Source organism: Cutaneotrichosporon cavernicola, assembly GCF_030864355.1.
Source record: "Cutaneotrichosporon cavernicola HIS019 DNA, chromosome: 3".
Taxonomy (NCBI): domain Eukaryota; kingdom Fungi; phylum Basidiomycota; class Tremellomycetes; order Trichosporonales; family Trichosporonaceae; genus Cutaneotrichosporon; species Cutaneotrichosporon cavernicola.
Window position 1 is genome coordinate 1140283 of NC_083395.1, and position 15479 is coordinate 1155761.

Sequence of the window (15479 nt, forward strand, 5' to 3'; positions counted from 1 at the left end):
TCAGTGGTCGCGCGGAGGGACCAGATCTGTCGGCATCTGCATCCAGACCTGGCGTGCTGCGTCCTTACCCTCGTCGCAGAGCAGACTGGTGGCATGGAGTAAAGCCAAATCGCGGCGGCACATAGGGCAGGATGAGACGTTTGGCGTCTTGATCCATCGCTGGGGTTAGAGTCAGCAGGATACTGACGTACCTCAAGGCAGCTGCTATGGTACATGTGGCTACAGGGCGTGACCAAGACGAACTGGGAGGGTTCGTACTGCTGTCAGCTACGGCGCGATAAGCCACTCACGTCGTCCTGGCAGATGGCACAGCTTTCGTCCTTTTCGCCTTCGACCTGCGCATTCGCCCAGCGACTCCGGGCGAGTACGTTGGTCATGAACTGGCGACGGCTCAACATCGGGAAGATGGCGACTGCGCGAGCAACACGGGTGAACAGTTTTGTGCGGGCCGCCGCCGTCATCCCCGTGTGCAGCCGGAAGTCGGTCGGAGCGCCGACCTTGCCATCAATGAATGTCTTTGGATCCAAGGTGAGGAGGGCGACAGCTAACAAGCGAACTACGCGCTCCTCAGGATCATCAGAGTAGGCAACTGCAATTCGCGCATAGAGGTCTCTCAATGGGTGCCGATGACGCGTGGTGGCTGAGGCTGGTGTGAGGGGCTGGGCCTGTGGAGGAGCGCCCGAGGCACTTGAAGGCGGCTGGATGAGGTTCGGTTGTGTTCCAGAACGGCGAAGCGTGCGGTCCGAGAGATCGACGGGGTCTCCACCGTCAACCTGTCCCGAGTTGCCATATGCTGGGACGGGCACGGGAGAGCGCTCAATGGTTCGGAACCCGTGCTGGAAGGGGTTTACAGTGTTATGCGTGTTGTAGAAATAGTGGCGGGCAGCCTCGTCGTCCCCCACCGAGTTGCGAGTGTAAAGGCCTCCGTACAGAGGGACGCCACGACCAGGAGGCAGAGGAACGGCACTGTGTGACAATGTACCGCCGTTTACTGTAGGTGGGTCGCCGGAGGTAGCTCGTGCCGACGAAGCCGATGATGGAACATTGCGCTCAGCCGGGTTAACCGGCTGGTTAAACGGGCGCCCAGACTCGTCCCAGTTGGGGCTGACCCGGAAGGGAGGATGAGCCCCTAACAAGAAAGGACGAAGGCCGCTGGCCGCGGGGGGCGGCCCCGCTATATCAGATCCGCGCTCTCTGTCCAGCTCTCGCACCCCCCGACGCCATGCGAGGTTACGTGCACGAACTGAGGAAGATCCAGGTTCAAGCCGAGTGGGAGCATGTTCGAACGGGTTCTGCCCGTAATGCAGGTTGGCATCGGTGGCTGGAGGTAGTAAGGGATTGGCACTGGGACGCATTGGTAAGGTCAGGTATTGATGTGATGGCTCAGCAACGGCCGGGCGCATCCGGTTCCAATTATTGTGCAGGTGATTTGGCGAGTGGCTGCCGCTAGACGAGTCGAAGGCAGAGTACTGCGAGGCCTGATGCCGTTCGGCCGCTGATGATGAGGCCGACGGACCAGCCTGGTTGGACTCAAGGTTGGGAGGACGCCAGGCGGTCCAGCTCGGTACGTGGAGAGTGCGGTACTGAGGCATTGGAGGCCCGTCTCTGGTAGCCTGCGAGGACGATTCAGCCGGCGCGGGGTTGGGCTGTGCATCCCATGGCGTATATGGAGGGAGCTGGGGCTGCTGCGCAACGCCGTTCCGCCAATCGCGAACAGCGTTGTTCCTCTCCACTCGGGGAATAGTAGTGCGGGAGTCAAGGACAGGTACGTTTACTGGTATATCTGCGGATGCGGCAGGCGGTGGCTGAACAGTAGTGGCCACCGTCACCAGTGGAGCCGCGTTAGGTTGGGGAGTCTGCGAGTCGCCTGTACCTTGGACCATAGATGCGCGCTGTGGTCTTTCGTTACCACGAGCCGACGTCACCTCCTCTCGAGCTGCTACCCTAGCCGGGGCAAGATCTCCGTCTCGCTGCTCTGCCTGCTCGGCAATGCGTCCAGCCCGTCTAAGTTGAGTTAGGAAGTTGTCAGAGTCACCAGCCTCGTGTACGGTGCGGTTGACAGCCATGGCGGCGTGTTGCAGATGCCTGACTCGGGCTTCGATGAGTTCAAGGTCGCGGACAGCCTGTGCGAGGAGGGCATTTTGCCGTGCGCTAGCCTGTGCCGCTTGCGGTTGCTCAGCGACGGCAGCGGATGCGACCGCAGGGGTTCCAACATGTGGTTCAGACGGCGTTGCAGCGGCCTGGTGAGCGGCCGCCGCGGTTTGCACCAGGGTCTCGACACCGTTGGGTTGCCCAGGCTGCCAGTCTCCAACGCTGACGAGCTCCGTCTGGCTCACGGGACCGAGGGCGGAGAGGATACCCCACTCATCAGGCGTATCAGCTAGACGTTCAGGCGCGCGGTGGGATGGGCGGTGTTGTGGCACAGGATAGCCCAGGATGGAGAGGTCTCCGAATGCCTCTTCCTGTTCCAGTCCGCGTGGGAATGCAGGCGATCGTGCGATAGCGGAATATCCAGCCCGATTCGGAGATGGACCGGCTCGGTTACCCACGGTTTCGGGGTTGAATTGTGGGCCTTGCTGATCCTGCGAGGCGAGCGCCACCGACAACGTCGATGGAGTCGAGCTCTGCTCTCCAGTTGAATCGAAGGGGCGCGGGAGAATCGTCGACGTTAGGGAATGTCGCCGCGTCCACAAACGAGACGCGCTGGAGCCCTCTGGGTCAAGTGAGAATGGTGTAGCGCCAGATTGCGGCTGGGCGGAGGTCGCCGAATGTGACCGTATGTGTGCCTGCGTCTGGTCAAACGACGCCTCCACTTGCTCGGAAGCATTTGACCCCGACATGGTGGCGTGCTGCCGGGAGCTGATGCTCGGTCCCCAGGGCGATGTCGTCGCTGAACTTGCTGGTGTCGCGGCTTCAGCCGAGGCTGAGCCTACACTAGCTCTTGCACGGCTTAGGGACGACGTGCTGGCAGTGGGGAAGGATGGGGAATGGCGCTTCGAGACCCGGTCCTGCTTGCTGGGGCTCGAGCGCTTGGCGGGAGTCGTTGACTGCACCCTAGATAATGTCCACGATGTAGGTGCAACAGTAGGAGCTGCGGTGTGGGACAAATTGGATGTGGTGGGGGAAGGCCGAGATGGGGACGGTGGCGATGTTTGAGATATTGGAGTCTGCACCGCATGTACAGGTGACGTTGAGGAAGGTAGATGTGCCATCGTGGCGTGGGATCGTGTAGTCGGGCGTCCTCGCTGCTCGTAGGCTCACACTCACTCTCACGATGTGTGGTGGTTCACTTTTTGGCGAGGAAGGAAGATGAATGATACAATGGGAGAGAGCAAGGGAGACGAGAAAGGATAAATACCGTACTGGGTGTAACAGAAAGCTAGTCGGAGCGGAAGAATAACGTCAACTCGGGCTCAATCTCGTGGAAACCGGTGGCAAGACACTGTGCAGTTGTACTGGTTCAGATAGGGAAGGTGCTGAGTTGTTAGCCTGGTGTCGTACTAAATGATAGCTCACATGATGGTGTCAAGTCCCCATGTGCCAGGTGTTGGTTGGCCTGGTCTCGGATTGAGTGTGTGCGATGTGGACCGTTGGCTGGCGTGCTGAGTCTAGCGGGCGGAGAAGAGCGGAGTCCAAAGGGAAGAACAAGTCAGCTGTTTTGCCTTGTCTTAGTCAAGCCGGCAGTGGATAGAGTGTTGGTGCATAGAAAGCCGAACAGAATTGCAGCGTATGCGGTGTATGCGGTGTATGTCGGCCGTTGGCGTAGTCGCAAGGATGCGAGCCCTGTGTGGTGGTTGGTGCCCAGTGCCAAGTGTCGAAAGGGCCGTTACCCGACTTGGGGTTGTTGGGATGAGAATGGTCCAAGTGTACTGTAAAAAAAGAGTTGAGAGAGTGGCTTGGTTGTTGGATCTCTGGGCATTAGAAAGAGGAGGAGGAGGAGGAGGAGGAGGAGGAGGGGGGGGGGGGATGAGGTTGGACAATGACGGAATGAACTTTGCACCGAGATCCCATCTTTGAATATCATCCCATCGTTTATTTTGTCCATGGGTCCTATTTAGAGGCAAACGTACCCTCGTACAGCTTAGAGATGAGGATCAGTGCGGTACTTCCGGCCATAACCCCCCTCTCTTCCTCCGCTTTCCAGCGCGTGGGGTGGCGTGGGTGGAGTAACAAGGGCCTCGGCTTTGGGCACTCGGCCGTCGCCGCCTACAGCAGGTGTCACATATGTGCTGTAGACATTAGACAGTCTCACCTCCCACCTGATGCGCCGCCCCCGCCGCCGCCGCTCCCGCCGCTCAGCTTTGCAAAACGATCCGGCTGCTGCTGCTCCACATTTGCATTGTGGGTAACCGAGGCCAAGCAGTTGCATGATCAAGAGCGTTATTGGTATTGTGATGGACGCTATGACGCACCCAGTTTGCCGACTGACGTGGGGCCCTCCCCTGATCGAGCCGCGTGCCGACCTTTCCTTGTTTTCCCCCGAAATGTCTGCATCCCGGACAAGAACAAGGATCTCGTTATTACCCGTCGGGAGGTCAGCCGAGGAGTATCAAGCCCACAGGGCCAAATGGAATTTTGCTTTTGCACAGACTGACGGGATCCGGTGGTTCCGAATCGAGGCCAGCAGCGTGAAGCGATGTGAACCGCTCTGGCGACAAACGATGCTGACCAGTTCCTCGTGAACACCGATCAGCCGATCAGCCGATCAGCCTCCTAAGCGATGCTCGTCCTTGGTATCAAAAGGTTCCGGATCCTCGAGATAGTAAACTTGGCAGATGCTGGCTTGAGCAGTCATCCATCCCCAGTCATCAGTCATCAGGCATCAGGCATCAGGTTAAAGCTGAGTTGCATCAAGCTGTGACCGAGACATTGTAACTGTGATGCATCGAGTCAAGCACCCTAACAGCTAACAGCCAACTTGTCCCGGTTCCACTTCCTGCCGCTCTCTCCGCCGTACTTACCTCCCTCCTGTCCGTGCTCCCGTCTACCGTCCTCTCGCCCATCCTCTCGGCCGTGCTCTCCACGTCATATCGTCATGGCAGTGAGGACCAAGGCGCCCTGGGATCGTTCCAATTCCTAACTGGATCTGGCCCAAGGCGACTTGACACCTCACTCGACTTTGTCAAGTGGCAGACAGTCGAGTCAACCTTCCTCTGCTTGCAATCTCATGTTACTCGTCCATCGCTACATACATACTACTACTTCCGCACAACCCGCGCCCACTGAGCACTCACGAACCGCCCCGCCCCCTCCCGACTTTGGCTAGTATGTCCCGCCACTCCAGCGGCCGAACGTTCAAACACACCAGAATCCAACGCCGCCCCTACCACGGCAGCATCAGAGCGCGCATTATCTTCAGCCTTGGCGCGAATGGTGGCCCACTCCGCAGCAGAACGGGACATGGCGGGCGAGCGGGTGATAGCAGCACGCGCGGCCTGCGCGAGGTTGAGCGTGTTATACGCCGCGTCGAGGGTGCGAGTTAGGCGCGCCTGCGTCAAGTCGGCCGGGGAGGGGCGGACGGGGAGGAGGATATAGGCCATCGTGAGGGATAGTTGAGCGATAACTCGGGCAGTCGTGAGCGTTGGCGAGAGCTTAAGTCAGCACTTCAAGCAGCCAGAAAAGCTCACATGCGCCAGATGACCATGCACAACCCGCATCTCAACCCACCACCGCACCCCAAACTCCACCGCCGCACACACCGCAATCCCACACCCGATAGTATGCCGCCACTTCTTCGCCCTCTCTCTCGCTCCGGCCCCCGCAACCGAATTCCAACCCAAAGCCCCCAACACCAATGCCTGGAGGACGTATGGTCCCAGAATGCGAGGTGTTGCCGCGAGGGCGTAGTCAGACCGTTGACGACACCACGCGCAGTTGAAGAATGTGTCGTGTCCCCAACGTGAGTATGCGATTCGACCTTCGACTGTGCCAAGGCGGGCAAGGAAGAGTTCGACAAGAGGATCAACTTGGGTCCAGCCGTCGGCGGGTTGGTTTAGGTCGTGCAGGACGAAGGGCCGGAGAATATCCGAGGGGGCTAGGAGGTCGAGAGACGTGAAAGTGTCATATGATGGCCAGAGGATAAGGAGGATGGCGTATACGGCGTGAAGAAGGAGGATTGACCATAGGATTCTCGAGCGGGGTGGAGTCGTCGCGTCTGGTGGGGCTGGGGCTAGGAGCGCGTTCAAGCGCCGTAAGAGCCCGGGACCGAAGATGAGCGCAAGCGTCACTAGCGGTCCTTGATAGGCTTTGAGGGTGGCCCAAAGGGAGGCGAGGGCTTCCATCGTGAATGGTGATGGTCAAGTTGGTGATTGACGTGTCGTGCAGATTGCCATGTTAGGGCATAATCGCGTGAGTGGTTTCGGAATCTCACGTGGCAATCCCTCAAACGCGTTCATTTCAGGCCAGACCTGATCTCTGCCATGTAGCCCACACCTCAGCCGCCACCTACAAGATGCGAATGGCTGTCTCCTCGATCCTCGAGCTCCTCCAACTCTGCGGGTGCCAAACTCGCGCATGCAGGGATACGACAGTCTTCTCACCCATTCCCCAACACCCCACGCACCTCGCGTGCATACCACCATTACCCCACCTACACCACCCATGTGTTTCGCCACCCACACCCCTTCTACAAGATTATCAAGAGTTCTATCATGGTTCAGCCTCTAGATGCGGCCACCAGCGCCGCTCGGGCCGTTCTTCGTGGGGCCAGAGCCCATCATGCGTAAGTGGTCCGATTGCTCATTGACCTCGAATGTCGTCTTGCGTCAGTCGAGATAGGCGTACGAGGAGTGGTCATGCCGCGAGTCACATCCGTGACCGAACAGCTTCACTCAGTTTACTCACCACCTGAGGAAGGTACGCGCCTGCGCCAAGGTCAAGAGACCAGAGGTCGTCAAACACGGCCACACCGTTGTAGCCGCCCGAGATAAAGATGCGCGCGTCGTGTAATACCGCGACGTGGTACCCTCGTGCTGGAGGAGGTACACCCTTCGGCACCTTGGACTCCCAGGCCAACGTCGTTAAGTTGAATAACAGCACGTCCTGCGCGTACGTCTGGCCGTTGTGCCCGCCAATGACAAAAAGGTACGAGCCAACCTGTGTAGACGTGTGCGACAGGCGGTTGTGTTTGACTTCCGTTGGCACGAGCGTCCACGTCATGGTTTCTGTTGTCAGTACAGTTCCGTAGCCATGAGAGCCGCTTACGCAGGTTCAACACGTGTACGTCTGCAAAGCTCGCATGCCCGTCGCTGCCGCCAAAGACGATCATCTTGTCGCCGATCAGATTGGCCGTGTGGTAGCCCTTCTTCTGCGGCACGTCGCCTCTTGTGCGCCATTCGTGCCAGGTCAAGCGGCTCGGGTCGCTCACGTCCAGCGCCCAGACGTCGTTGAGCGCAGCTTGACCGTTGCCGCCGCCAAAGACGACGAGGAAGTGACGGTAGAGGACGGTCGTATGTGCGCGGCGCGGTGGGGGAAGGTTAGCTTTGGGTGTGCTGATGTGCGGCTTGGAGAAGCGATGTGTGATGGTGTCAAACACCCACACATCGTTCGAGTATGTCGGCCCGTCGCCACCGCCGAATATGTACAGCTGGTCACCGACGAGTGTTGTGGTGTGTGCGCGCAGTGGTGGCAGCGCCTGACCGTGTGTCTCAACCGTGCTCCACTGCAATGACTCGGTGTCGAAGCTGGCCACTCCTCGCCAGCACGAGCGCGCGTCAACACCGCCCAAGAACCAAATGCGGTCGCCCACGAGTGTCCCCGTGTGAGCGCGTAGCGCCTGTCCTGGTGGTCTGCCATGTGCGGGTACGGGCGAAAAGTACATTGACGACGCGGGAGCGCGCGCAACCTTTGCGGCGGGAAGGATGGGCGCGAGGAGGACCTCGCCATCGTCCGCGGTCGCCTTGTTCGCGTCGCCGCGCTCGCGGGCTTTTGGTGGCCGACGAACGTGTTGTCCACCTTCTGATGGCTGTCGCGAACGCTTCCCTCCGTCCTCTGCAGAGTCAGGGTCGTCCTTGTCGCCGCCTCGACGATCGCTTCTGCTTGCGGGGCCCTGCGCCGAGGCCGTAGGTTTGCGACCCCCAGACGAGCTAGGTCTACGCGTCCCGGCTGCCGCAGACGACGAAGAAGGCAAACCGATCGCACCACTGTCAACAGGCGGCGCAGGCGACTGGCTTCCGTTGATACCTAGCGAGCTCATGGAGGCAGGTGGTTGGAGGTTGGACGTCGTGAGGTTCATGGCAGAAGCGAAGGCCGACTGCGAGTTGCCGAGCGTGAAGTCGCGGTATCTATGTGCGGAGCGCGCAGGAACAGCGGGAGCCGCACCAGGGGTGCCGCCGGGCACGGACGACGCGGATGCCTGGGGTGGGCTGCTTGCGGCAGGAGTGTTGGAGGGAATGGGTGAGGAAGGGGAAGTTGCAGTGCTGTCTTGTGGTTGTGGTGGACGTGTCTGAGCCAAATGTGCTGGGTAGGTGATGGGTTGGAGATCAAAGCCAGCGACAGGAGAAGACCCTATTGCAGGGAGGGTCGTCGCAGGCATGGGCGTACGCTGGGACACCTTTGTCGAGTAAGGGTACGGAGATATAGGGGATGAAGGGAGTGCTCCGTAAAACCCAGTTGTCGATGCGCTCTTAGGGATTGACGATGACAGTTCGAGGCCAGTGCCAATGATGGGCGACGTGGTTGCGGAAGCGGAAGCGCTGCCTTGTTGAGGCTGGTGTAGTGATAGTGTCTGGAATAGGGGGCTGGTGGTGGTTGCGGAAGAAGGAACGAGACTAGGGGTTGTCGACGCGTCTTCGGAGATGGACGAGATTTGAGAGCCAAAGAGGGCCGAGCTCAGTGAGCTATCGTCAACGACGACACGTGCGAGGGAAGGAAATGCCGAGTTGTTGTTGCGAGATAGGGTCTCTGTCTCTAATGGAGGTGGGGGCCGTGTCGGGGACGAGCTCTTCTCTGCACGACGAAATGGGGAACGCGTGAGGGTCGGCAGTCGTCGAAAGGTGGATGAACCCGACAGGGAAGCGCGCTGTCGGCCTGAAGTTTGATGACGCGGAGGAAAGGGAGTGGCGTCGACAAAGATGGAGATATATAATTGTATTTAGGACAAGGCGGGGAAACAGAGGACCGAGCGGTTTGTTTCCAAATATCGGGTGCGTGTCGTGTATCGTTGCGTTGTATGTATGTGTCAAGAAGTAGAGGAGGTAACAAGGTGGAAAGCAAAGTCAAAAGGGGTTGTCCGGGGTAGGATCAAGTAAAGCGAAGGAAAGATTGAGAGCGGGAAGGAGACGTGTAGGCGGTGGGCGTGTATGAGCGTGTATCACCGTGTATGATGTATGATGTATGATGAATGGTGTATGATGTATGGTGGGGTGAGTCGTGGGCGCGTGGGCGAATTCAAAGCAGGAGGGCAGAGGGAAGAGGGAGGGGTGAGGGTGAGGGTGAGGAGGAGGGGGGGAAGGGGAAAGACGGAAGGGGGAAGGGGAGGGTGATCGGATTGCGGGCGTTTGGGTGGATGGGTTGACCGGGTTGGTTGGTAGAATAGCGGGGAGGGATAAGGGGCCAGGTAGACCAGAGTTGGGGTAGTAAGGTAGTGTGCGCCAAATGGCCAAATGGTATCAATGTAGTGTAGTCGTAAAGTCGTAAGATTACCAGTCGAACAAGTCGCACCATAGTTTGGAACGTAGAATCACCACGAAGGGCAAGTCCATGTATCCCCATGTATCGACATTGGATTGTGGCATGTTGACATGTTGACATGTTGACATGTAGACATGTAAAAACACGTAGACAAGTGTATCATCAAAGACATGCCAGAGACCCAGAAAACGCGTCACAGTCAGCATCCAACAACCAAAACACGTCCACTCTCACACCTTGCCCCACTGTGTACGCTACTTCCAACATGCTCCTCAACTATTCTCTCATTCCCCCCACCCAAGACCCCACCCCCGCCGCAACCCGCGCCGATCTGCACGCACCATTCGCCTCCATTGTCGCTCGAGCCCAAAGCGTTCCCTAGGGTTTCGGTGGCGTGTGCGTGCGGGGCCGAGGCAGGTAGTTGGGCGGGGTGGGCGCAGGGGAAGGGAGGGAAGAGCGAGAGGGGGTGGGAGAGGGGAGCCGAAAGGACGTTTAGGTCTTGGTTTGAGATGGATGGATGGAGAAGATGATGGATGGGACGTAATGTACGATCCGTGATCCGTGATCCGTGGTCTGAATGTGGATGGACTAAGGAATGGTAAGAATAGTGGCGGGCGAGTGGGAGCGCTTGAGGTTGGCGGCCGAGCGTAGGTGCAGGTGCAGGCGCAGGCGTGGGCAGGCGTTAGGTGTTAGGTAGGTAGGTGTACAGGTGTGCCGAGATGTGAATGGCGTAGCTGCCCAAGGCAACGTAGCTGGGGTCTGAGTTTGGGTGGGCCGCGCGGAAACGATAGGCGGCGGCAGAACGTGGAGATGACATCTGCATTCGACACAAGGCCAACCTATGCCAGCATCCCAGTTGGCCCTGCTCCTATGCCCGTCTTGCTCTTGCCCACCACCTGGCCACTTGTGTAACCTTCGACCTCGGTACAAAGGTCGGTACAATCTAGGTCTAGGTCTGTTACACGACACACGACACACGACGCGTCTAGACTACTGTACTACTGTACTTGTAGCTATTGTCTCCCTGCATGGTCTTTGAAAGACAACTGCACAGTAATCTACTCTCCTAATCTCCTCTTTGCCCTATAGTCTCCCTGTGTCTTGTTCCAAAGTTAGTGTCAAAGGTTCTAGTCTAGTTGTAGACTAGAATCTAATTGAGTGAGATTATAGTTTTTCTACTTGAGACTTGGATTCAAATCAGATCAAGTTTGGGGTTTTGGCTGAAAAATGCTCACGCTATCCCTGAACACTAACCCCCGTGGACATCCCTGAATACCACTTTAACCCTGAACCATTTGGCTTTGAACCGCACTTCAACCTCCACTTCCACCTCCACCTCTCCACATTCTTCAACACGAATCTTCATAAAGCCAATTCAAAACACCCTTCAACATCAACATCAACATCAACATCAACATCAGCCATGCAACCCCAATCCCATCCTCATCCTCATTCAAGCACGTCTTCGCATCTCGCAACAGAAACCGCACTCCTCACAGTCCTCTACGATCGCTCAAAAGCACAGCACAGATCACAAATATTCCTCTCACGTCTCCAAGGCGTCCTCCGTCTCTCGAAGCGAGTCATTGCAGCCCTTCCAAGGCGTGACGGCTCGTCGTCCCAGGTCGATCCATATGCAGAGGTACTTGGCTTGCTTCCAAAGGTATGCCGTTTTCAGACACAAGGCAAGAATGGTGTTGACAACAGTTCATATCCAACCTCCTCCGCGCAGCTGCCGCCTCGACGGCCATTATCGACTTGAACCACTTTGTGCCACTCCACACGACACTGCTCGCATGCTACGCGCGCCTGTTGTCAGTCAGCCTCGCCCTGGGCTCTGCGCTTGGCGTTCCGCAGGCCAACCTCTTATCCGAGTCGCGCGCGAAACCCATCCGCAGGAAGGCGGGGGTGATGGAATCTCCTGCCAAGGCTGGGGAGGTCAAGGCTGGGGAGGTCAAGGCTGGGGAGGTCACGGTCGGCGAGGTCACGGTCGGCGAAGTTGGCGAGATCGTCGCGCGGTCTGTCGCGTCAACAACAACTGTCTCCGTCGATCCTGCGCCCGAATCCCACCCCGACCAAGATCGGACTGAGGCCCAAGGTATACTTAAGAAGCGAAGGGCTAAGGGGATGGACGAGATTGGCGCGAAGCAAAAGAACAAGGACGGCGGGATAGACGCTATCTTTGGCAACCGGAACAATGTCAAGGAGGGGATGGACGACATCTTCCAAAAGTCCTCAAAGAAGGCTAGGACCAAGGACGATGGGATAGACGATATCTTCGATACCAAGCCGAAGAAGAAGAAGAGGACCGAGGCCCCGGCGCCCGACACAGACGTCACACCAGCCTCAGCGACCGCCTCGCCCAAATCCAAGCCCGAGAAGCCGAACAAGGCCAAGTCCGACGCCATGGGCATATCCAAATCCAAGTCCAAAAAGACCAAGAAGAAGAGCACGATGGATGACATCTTTGGGTTCTAGGATACTAGAATACTAGTACTACAGCTACAACAATGCTATTCCCGACAATGATTACCTGATTCTGACAATCCGTCCAGACGCTCTGCACTTCTCCTCTGCACTTCTCACTCCTCACTTCACTCCTCACTTCACTCCTCATTTCTCACCATCCTCACCCTCCTCGTCCTCGCCAACACCAACACCGAGCTCATCCCACGTCCCCAGGACTTCGGTTGCGCTCGGCCGTCCCTCTGGCGCAGGTTCCATCATCGCGCGCAGGAGGTCACGCACGCCGTCCGGAACGCGCGTGGGCCCCTCCATCCCTGCACCGAGGAAGAACATGGCCGGCGAGCCGTCCGCGTACCCCCCCGCCCCTGCCACTGGTGAGAGGACGGCGTCGGGGAGTGCATTCGTGTCTGGGCCATGTACGTGGCGTAAAGGCGAACGGATGCTGGACGCGCGTGAGATGGGCGAGTGCGGCGGCGAGGGCTGATCCGAAAGCAGGCGATCCACAGCGTTGGGGCGGCCATGGTGCCATGCTGCCCAGAGACGCACGCCCGCCGGCGAGTCCTCCTCGCTCCGACCAGCGTCCGCCGACGCCACGATGCTCTCGGCACTGCCTACCCGTCGGAGGGGCGTGGAGGGGATCTCGACTGAGAGGCTCGAATTGTGGCTGTGGTGGTGGACGCGAAGCGATCCACCGCGCCGCACCTCAGCGCCTGGGAGAGGGTCAGCCCGCCACGCGGACGGGTATGGGCTCGCCGTGGCGGAGAAGATGCCCTCTGTGCCGATGCGCGCGAGGCGGTCGCGCTCAAGCCACTGCCACAGCCCGCCATTGCGGACATAGTGCATCATTTTGATAGGGCCCGCGCCGCGGTAGGGCTCGCGGCCTGTGAGGCACTGGTATAGCGTCGCGCCGAGGGCGAAGATGTCGACCGGGAAGGAGAACGGCACGGCGGGGTCGACGAGCTCGGGAGGAGAGAAGGGGAGTGTGCCCAGCCCGACGCCGTCCATCGGTGGGTGCTCGGGGTGGATGAGGAGCGACGACCCAAAGTCGGACAGACGAAGGTGCAGGTCGGCCGTGAGCTGCTGTCAGTGACTAACCCCGATGCTGATCCTGAAAGCGTCCATAAGGTACTCACCAGGAGGTTGCTAGGCTTGACGTCGGCATGCACCACACCCTTGCCGTGCGCCCACTCAAGGGCGGATGCGGCTTCTCGTGCCCACCGACCCCACAGCTGCGGCCCGACGAGACCGGGGCTGGATCGAAGGAGACGGTCAAGCGTGCCGAGGGGTGCGTGTTCGACGACGAGGAGGAGACACGACGGTGCCGAAACCGAGGGTCCCGGGCCAGCCCCGACAGCGGCAACCCCGCCCGGCGCCTCGGGGTCAGCTCCACGCCCACTGGCGTAAATCGATGAGGCTCTATGGCGGCGCGGAGGCGAATCGGACTCCAACTCCCGCTGGACTCTGCGCGACTCGCTGATGACCGGCACATATGGGCTCGCCGGTGCGGGGGCGCCTGGCGCCCCAACGGATGGCGACGAGTCGTCTTTGACCGCAACAAGTTTGACGACGTACACCTGCCCGCGACCCTTGCCAGTACCGAGGCGGTTGAGGAAGAACGCCTCGCGCAGACCCATGGTCTGACTCTCGCGGTCAGGAGCGAGACGCTTCGCTGCACAGAGCTTCCAACCCGAGTCCTCGCCATTGTCGCGGGTCGAGCTTAGCAACGCGGGCGACATCGCCGCACGTTTATACGCCGCGAGGTACACAGTCGCGAACCGCCCTTCGCCCAGGAGGTATCCCGGTTCGGCGATGAGGCGGAGCTGCACGTCGTCGTTCACGTGCGGCGTTGGAGGAACCCACTGCAGTGCAAGCGAGGGGCTCTGGTGCAGCGGGCTGAGGTTGGGCGGCGAGATGGAGAGGTGGGAAATGGCGCTCGCGTGCGAGTTGTTGTGGGTGTGGGTTGGCGAGTACGAGGGTGAGCTTGGCGACGTACCAGGGCCCTTGCGGCGCAGACTGGCCGCGCGACTGAGCGCCAATGGGCTCGGGGGAAGCGAGACATTAGCCAACGCTGGCGGAGGCATGGCCACGCCAGCGCTCGCGAAAAACGAGCTCGTCTTGGACGCTGCAGCGACTGGCTGTGGTGGGCTGGGTGGAGACGGCGGGCGCGAAGCCGGGTCTGTGACGGGATCACCAAAGTGCGCGAGGGGCGAGTACTTGGTTTCAGCCGGTGTGCGCGGCGAGTCGGCAGATGACAACTCTACCGAAGCAGCGGAGAGACTCGAGGTGCGCGGTGGGGTCGTATCGAGTTCGAGAAATTCGCTCATCGTCGATTTGCCCTTTGCGGAAGCGAGTCTACGAGTGAGCAACGCGCCGCTGCGATGGTCGGGGCTACCAGGGGGTGAGACGGGCGGCGCTCCTATCGGGGGAGGGGGAAGCGGGCCGGGTGTGGAGTGGGTGGTACCGGAAGCAGATGCATGGGATGAGGGGTGAGGAGGATGGGAAGCTGGGTGGTGCGAAATGGTGGAGTGGAGGTCAAGCTCTAGGTTGGCCAAGCGGCGCGGGGTTGTCAAGTCGTGCGACGTGGGGTTCCAGTCGGATGAGAAGACGTCGTTGCGGGGTAATGGTGGCGGAGGGGGAGATGGGTTCCAGGTGGTGCTGAAGAGGTCATTGCTGCGCAATGGAGGGGGAGGCGGACTGGGACTCCAGTTGGTGCTGAACAGGTCGTTGCTGGGCAGCTGGGGAGGGGGTGGTGCCGGGGTGAAGGATGTAGAGAAGAGGTCGTTACGTGATCCACTGCGTGATCCGCTACTTGAGGGCGTTGGAGACGCGCTGAAAGGGTGCGCGGGCTGCGCTGGTGGTACCAGCATGTCGGCAAGGAGGTGTGTGGATGGGTGAGATGGTGGTGTGGGGGAAGATGGCCCGGGTTGGAGCGTTATATCTGGGGCTGGGCCCAAAATAACTAGACCTCTGGCACTTTGAGACCCTCAACAGTGGCCACAGGTAAAAGGTGACTTGTAGGTGGCAAGTGGTAAGTGGTAGGTGACAAGTGACAATGGACAAGTGACAAGTGACAAGTGACAAGTCGAATCGAGTCGGTGGAGCGATGAGATGTGGGGTTGGGGTGAAGAAAGGTGCGGGGCCGTAACAATTGAACAATTGACTTTTTGTAATGTAATTGAAAAGTTCGACTCGGGTCACGAGGCTCCGCCACCGTCGATCGTGTTGGGAGCTTTGTGAGAGACGATGTTGATGTCGTGAGACTGTAGATGAAGCAAAAGCAAAGCACAAAACGTATCAAGATGTGACCCGATGCCAAGTCGTTAGGCAAGCCAGAGTTAAGTCTGTGCGGACTTCTCATGGTCTGCGGGGCAGGAACGCGTTTG

General features: G+C 59.1%; 5 protein-coding genes across 5 annotated transcripts; 1 reads left to right on the top strand and 4 right to left on the bottom strand.

Annotated features, from left to right (window-relative positions):
• CcaverHIS019_0304300 (uncharacterized protein) lies at positions 1 to 2840 on the bottom strand (the record flags this gene model as incomplete). The annotated part of the gene is made up of 3 exons (XM_060598875.1): positions 1 to 159; positions 192 to 257; positions 291 to 2840. The coding sequence occupies 3 exons, from the start codon at positions 2838 to 2840 to the stop codon at positions 1 to 3; spliced, it is 2775 nt and encodes a 924-aa protein (XP_060455625.1).
• Positions 2841 to 5198: 2358 nt separating this feature from the next.
• On the bottom strand, positions 5199 to 6281 carry CcaverHIS019_0304310 (uncharacterized protein; the record flags this gene model as incomplete). The annotated part of the gene is made up of 3 exons (XM_060598876.1): positions 5199 to 5591; positions 5668 to 5798; positions 5918 to 6281. The coding sequence occupies 3 exons, from the start codon at positions 6279 to 6281 to the stop codon at positions 5199 to 5201; spliced, it is 888 nt and encodes a 295-aa protein (XP_060455626.1).
• A 381-nt stretch (positions 6282 to 6662) lies between these two features.
• Positions 6663 to 9984, bottom strand: CcaverHIS019_0304320 (uncharacterized protein; the record flags this gene model as incomplete). The annotated part of the gene is made up of 4 exons (XM_060598877.1): positions 6663 to 6758; positions 6844 to 7163; positions 7204 to 9027; positions 9972 to 9984. The coding sequence occupies 4 exons, from the start codon at positions 9982 to 9984 to the stop codon at positions 6663 to 6665; spliced, it is 2253 nt and encodes a 750-aa protein (XP_060455627.1).
• A 1069-nt stretch (positions 9985 to 11053) lies between these two features.
• CcaverHIS019_0304330 (uncharacterized protein) lies at positions 11054 to 12108 on the top strand (the record flags this gene model as incomplete). The annotated part of the gene is made up of 2 exons (XM_060598879.1): positions 11054 to 11293; positions 11338 to 12108. 2 exons carry the CDS (start codon positions 11054 to 11056, stop codon positions 12106 to 12108), a joined length of 1011 nt encoding a protein of 336 aa, XP_060455628.1.
• Positions 12109 to 12243: 135 nt separating this feature from the next.
• On the bottom strand, positions 12244 to 14963 carry CcaverHIS019_0304340 (uncharacterized protein; the record flags this gene model as incomplete). Its single annotated transcript, XM_060598880.1, has 2 exons — positions 12244 to 13173; positions 13230 to 14963. The coding sequence occupies 2 exons, from the start codon at positions 14961 to 14963 to the stop codon at positions 12244 to 12246; spliced, it is 2664 nt and encodes an 887-aa protein (XP_060455629.1).
• Between the last annotated feature and the right edge of the window lie 516 nt (positions 14964 to 15479).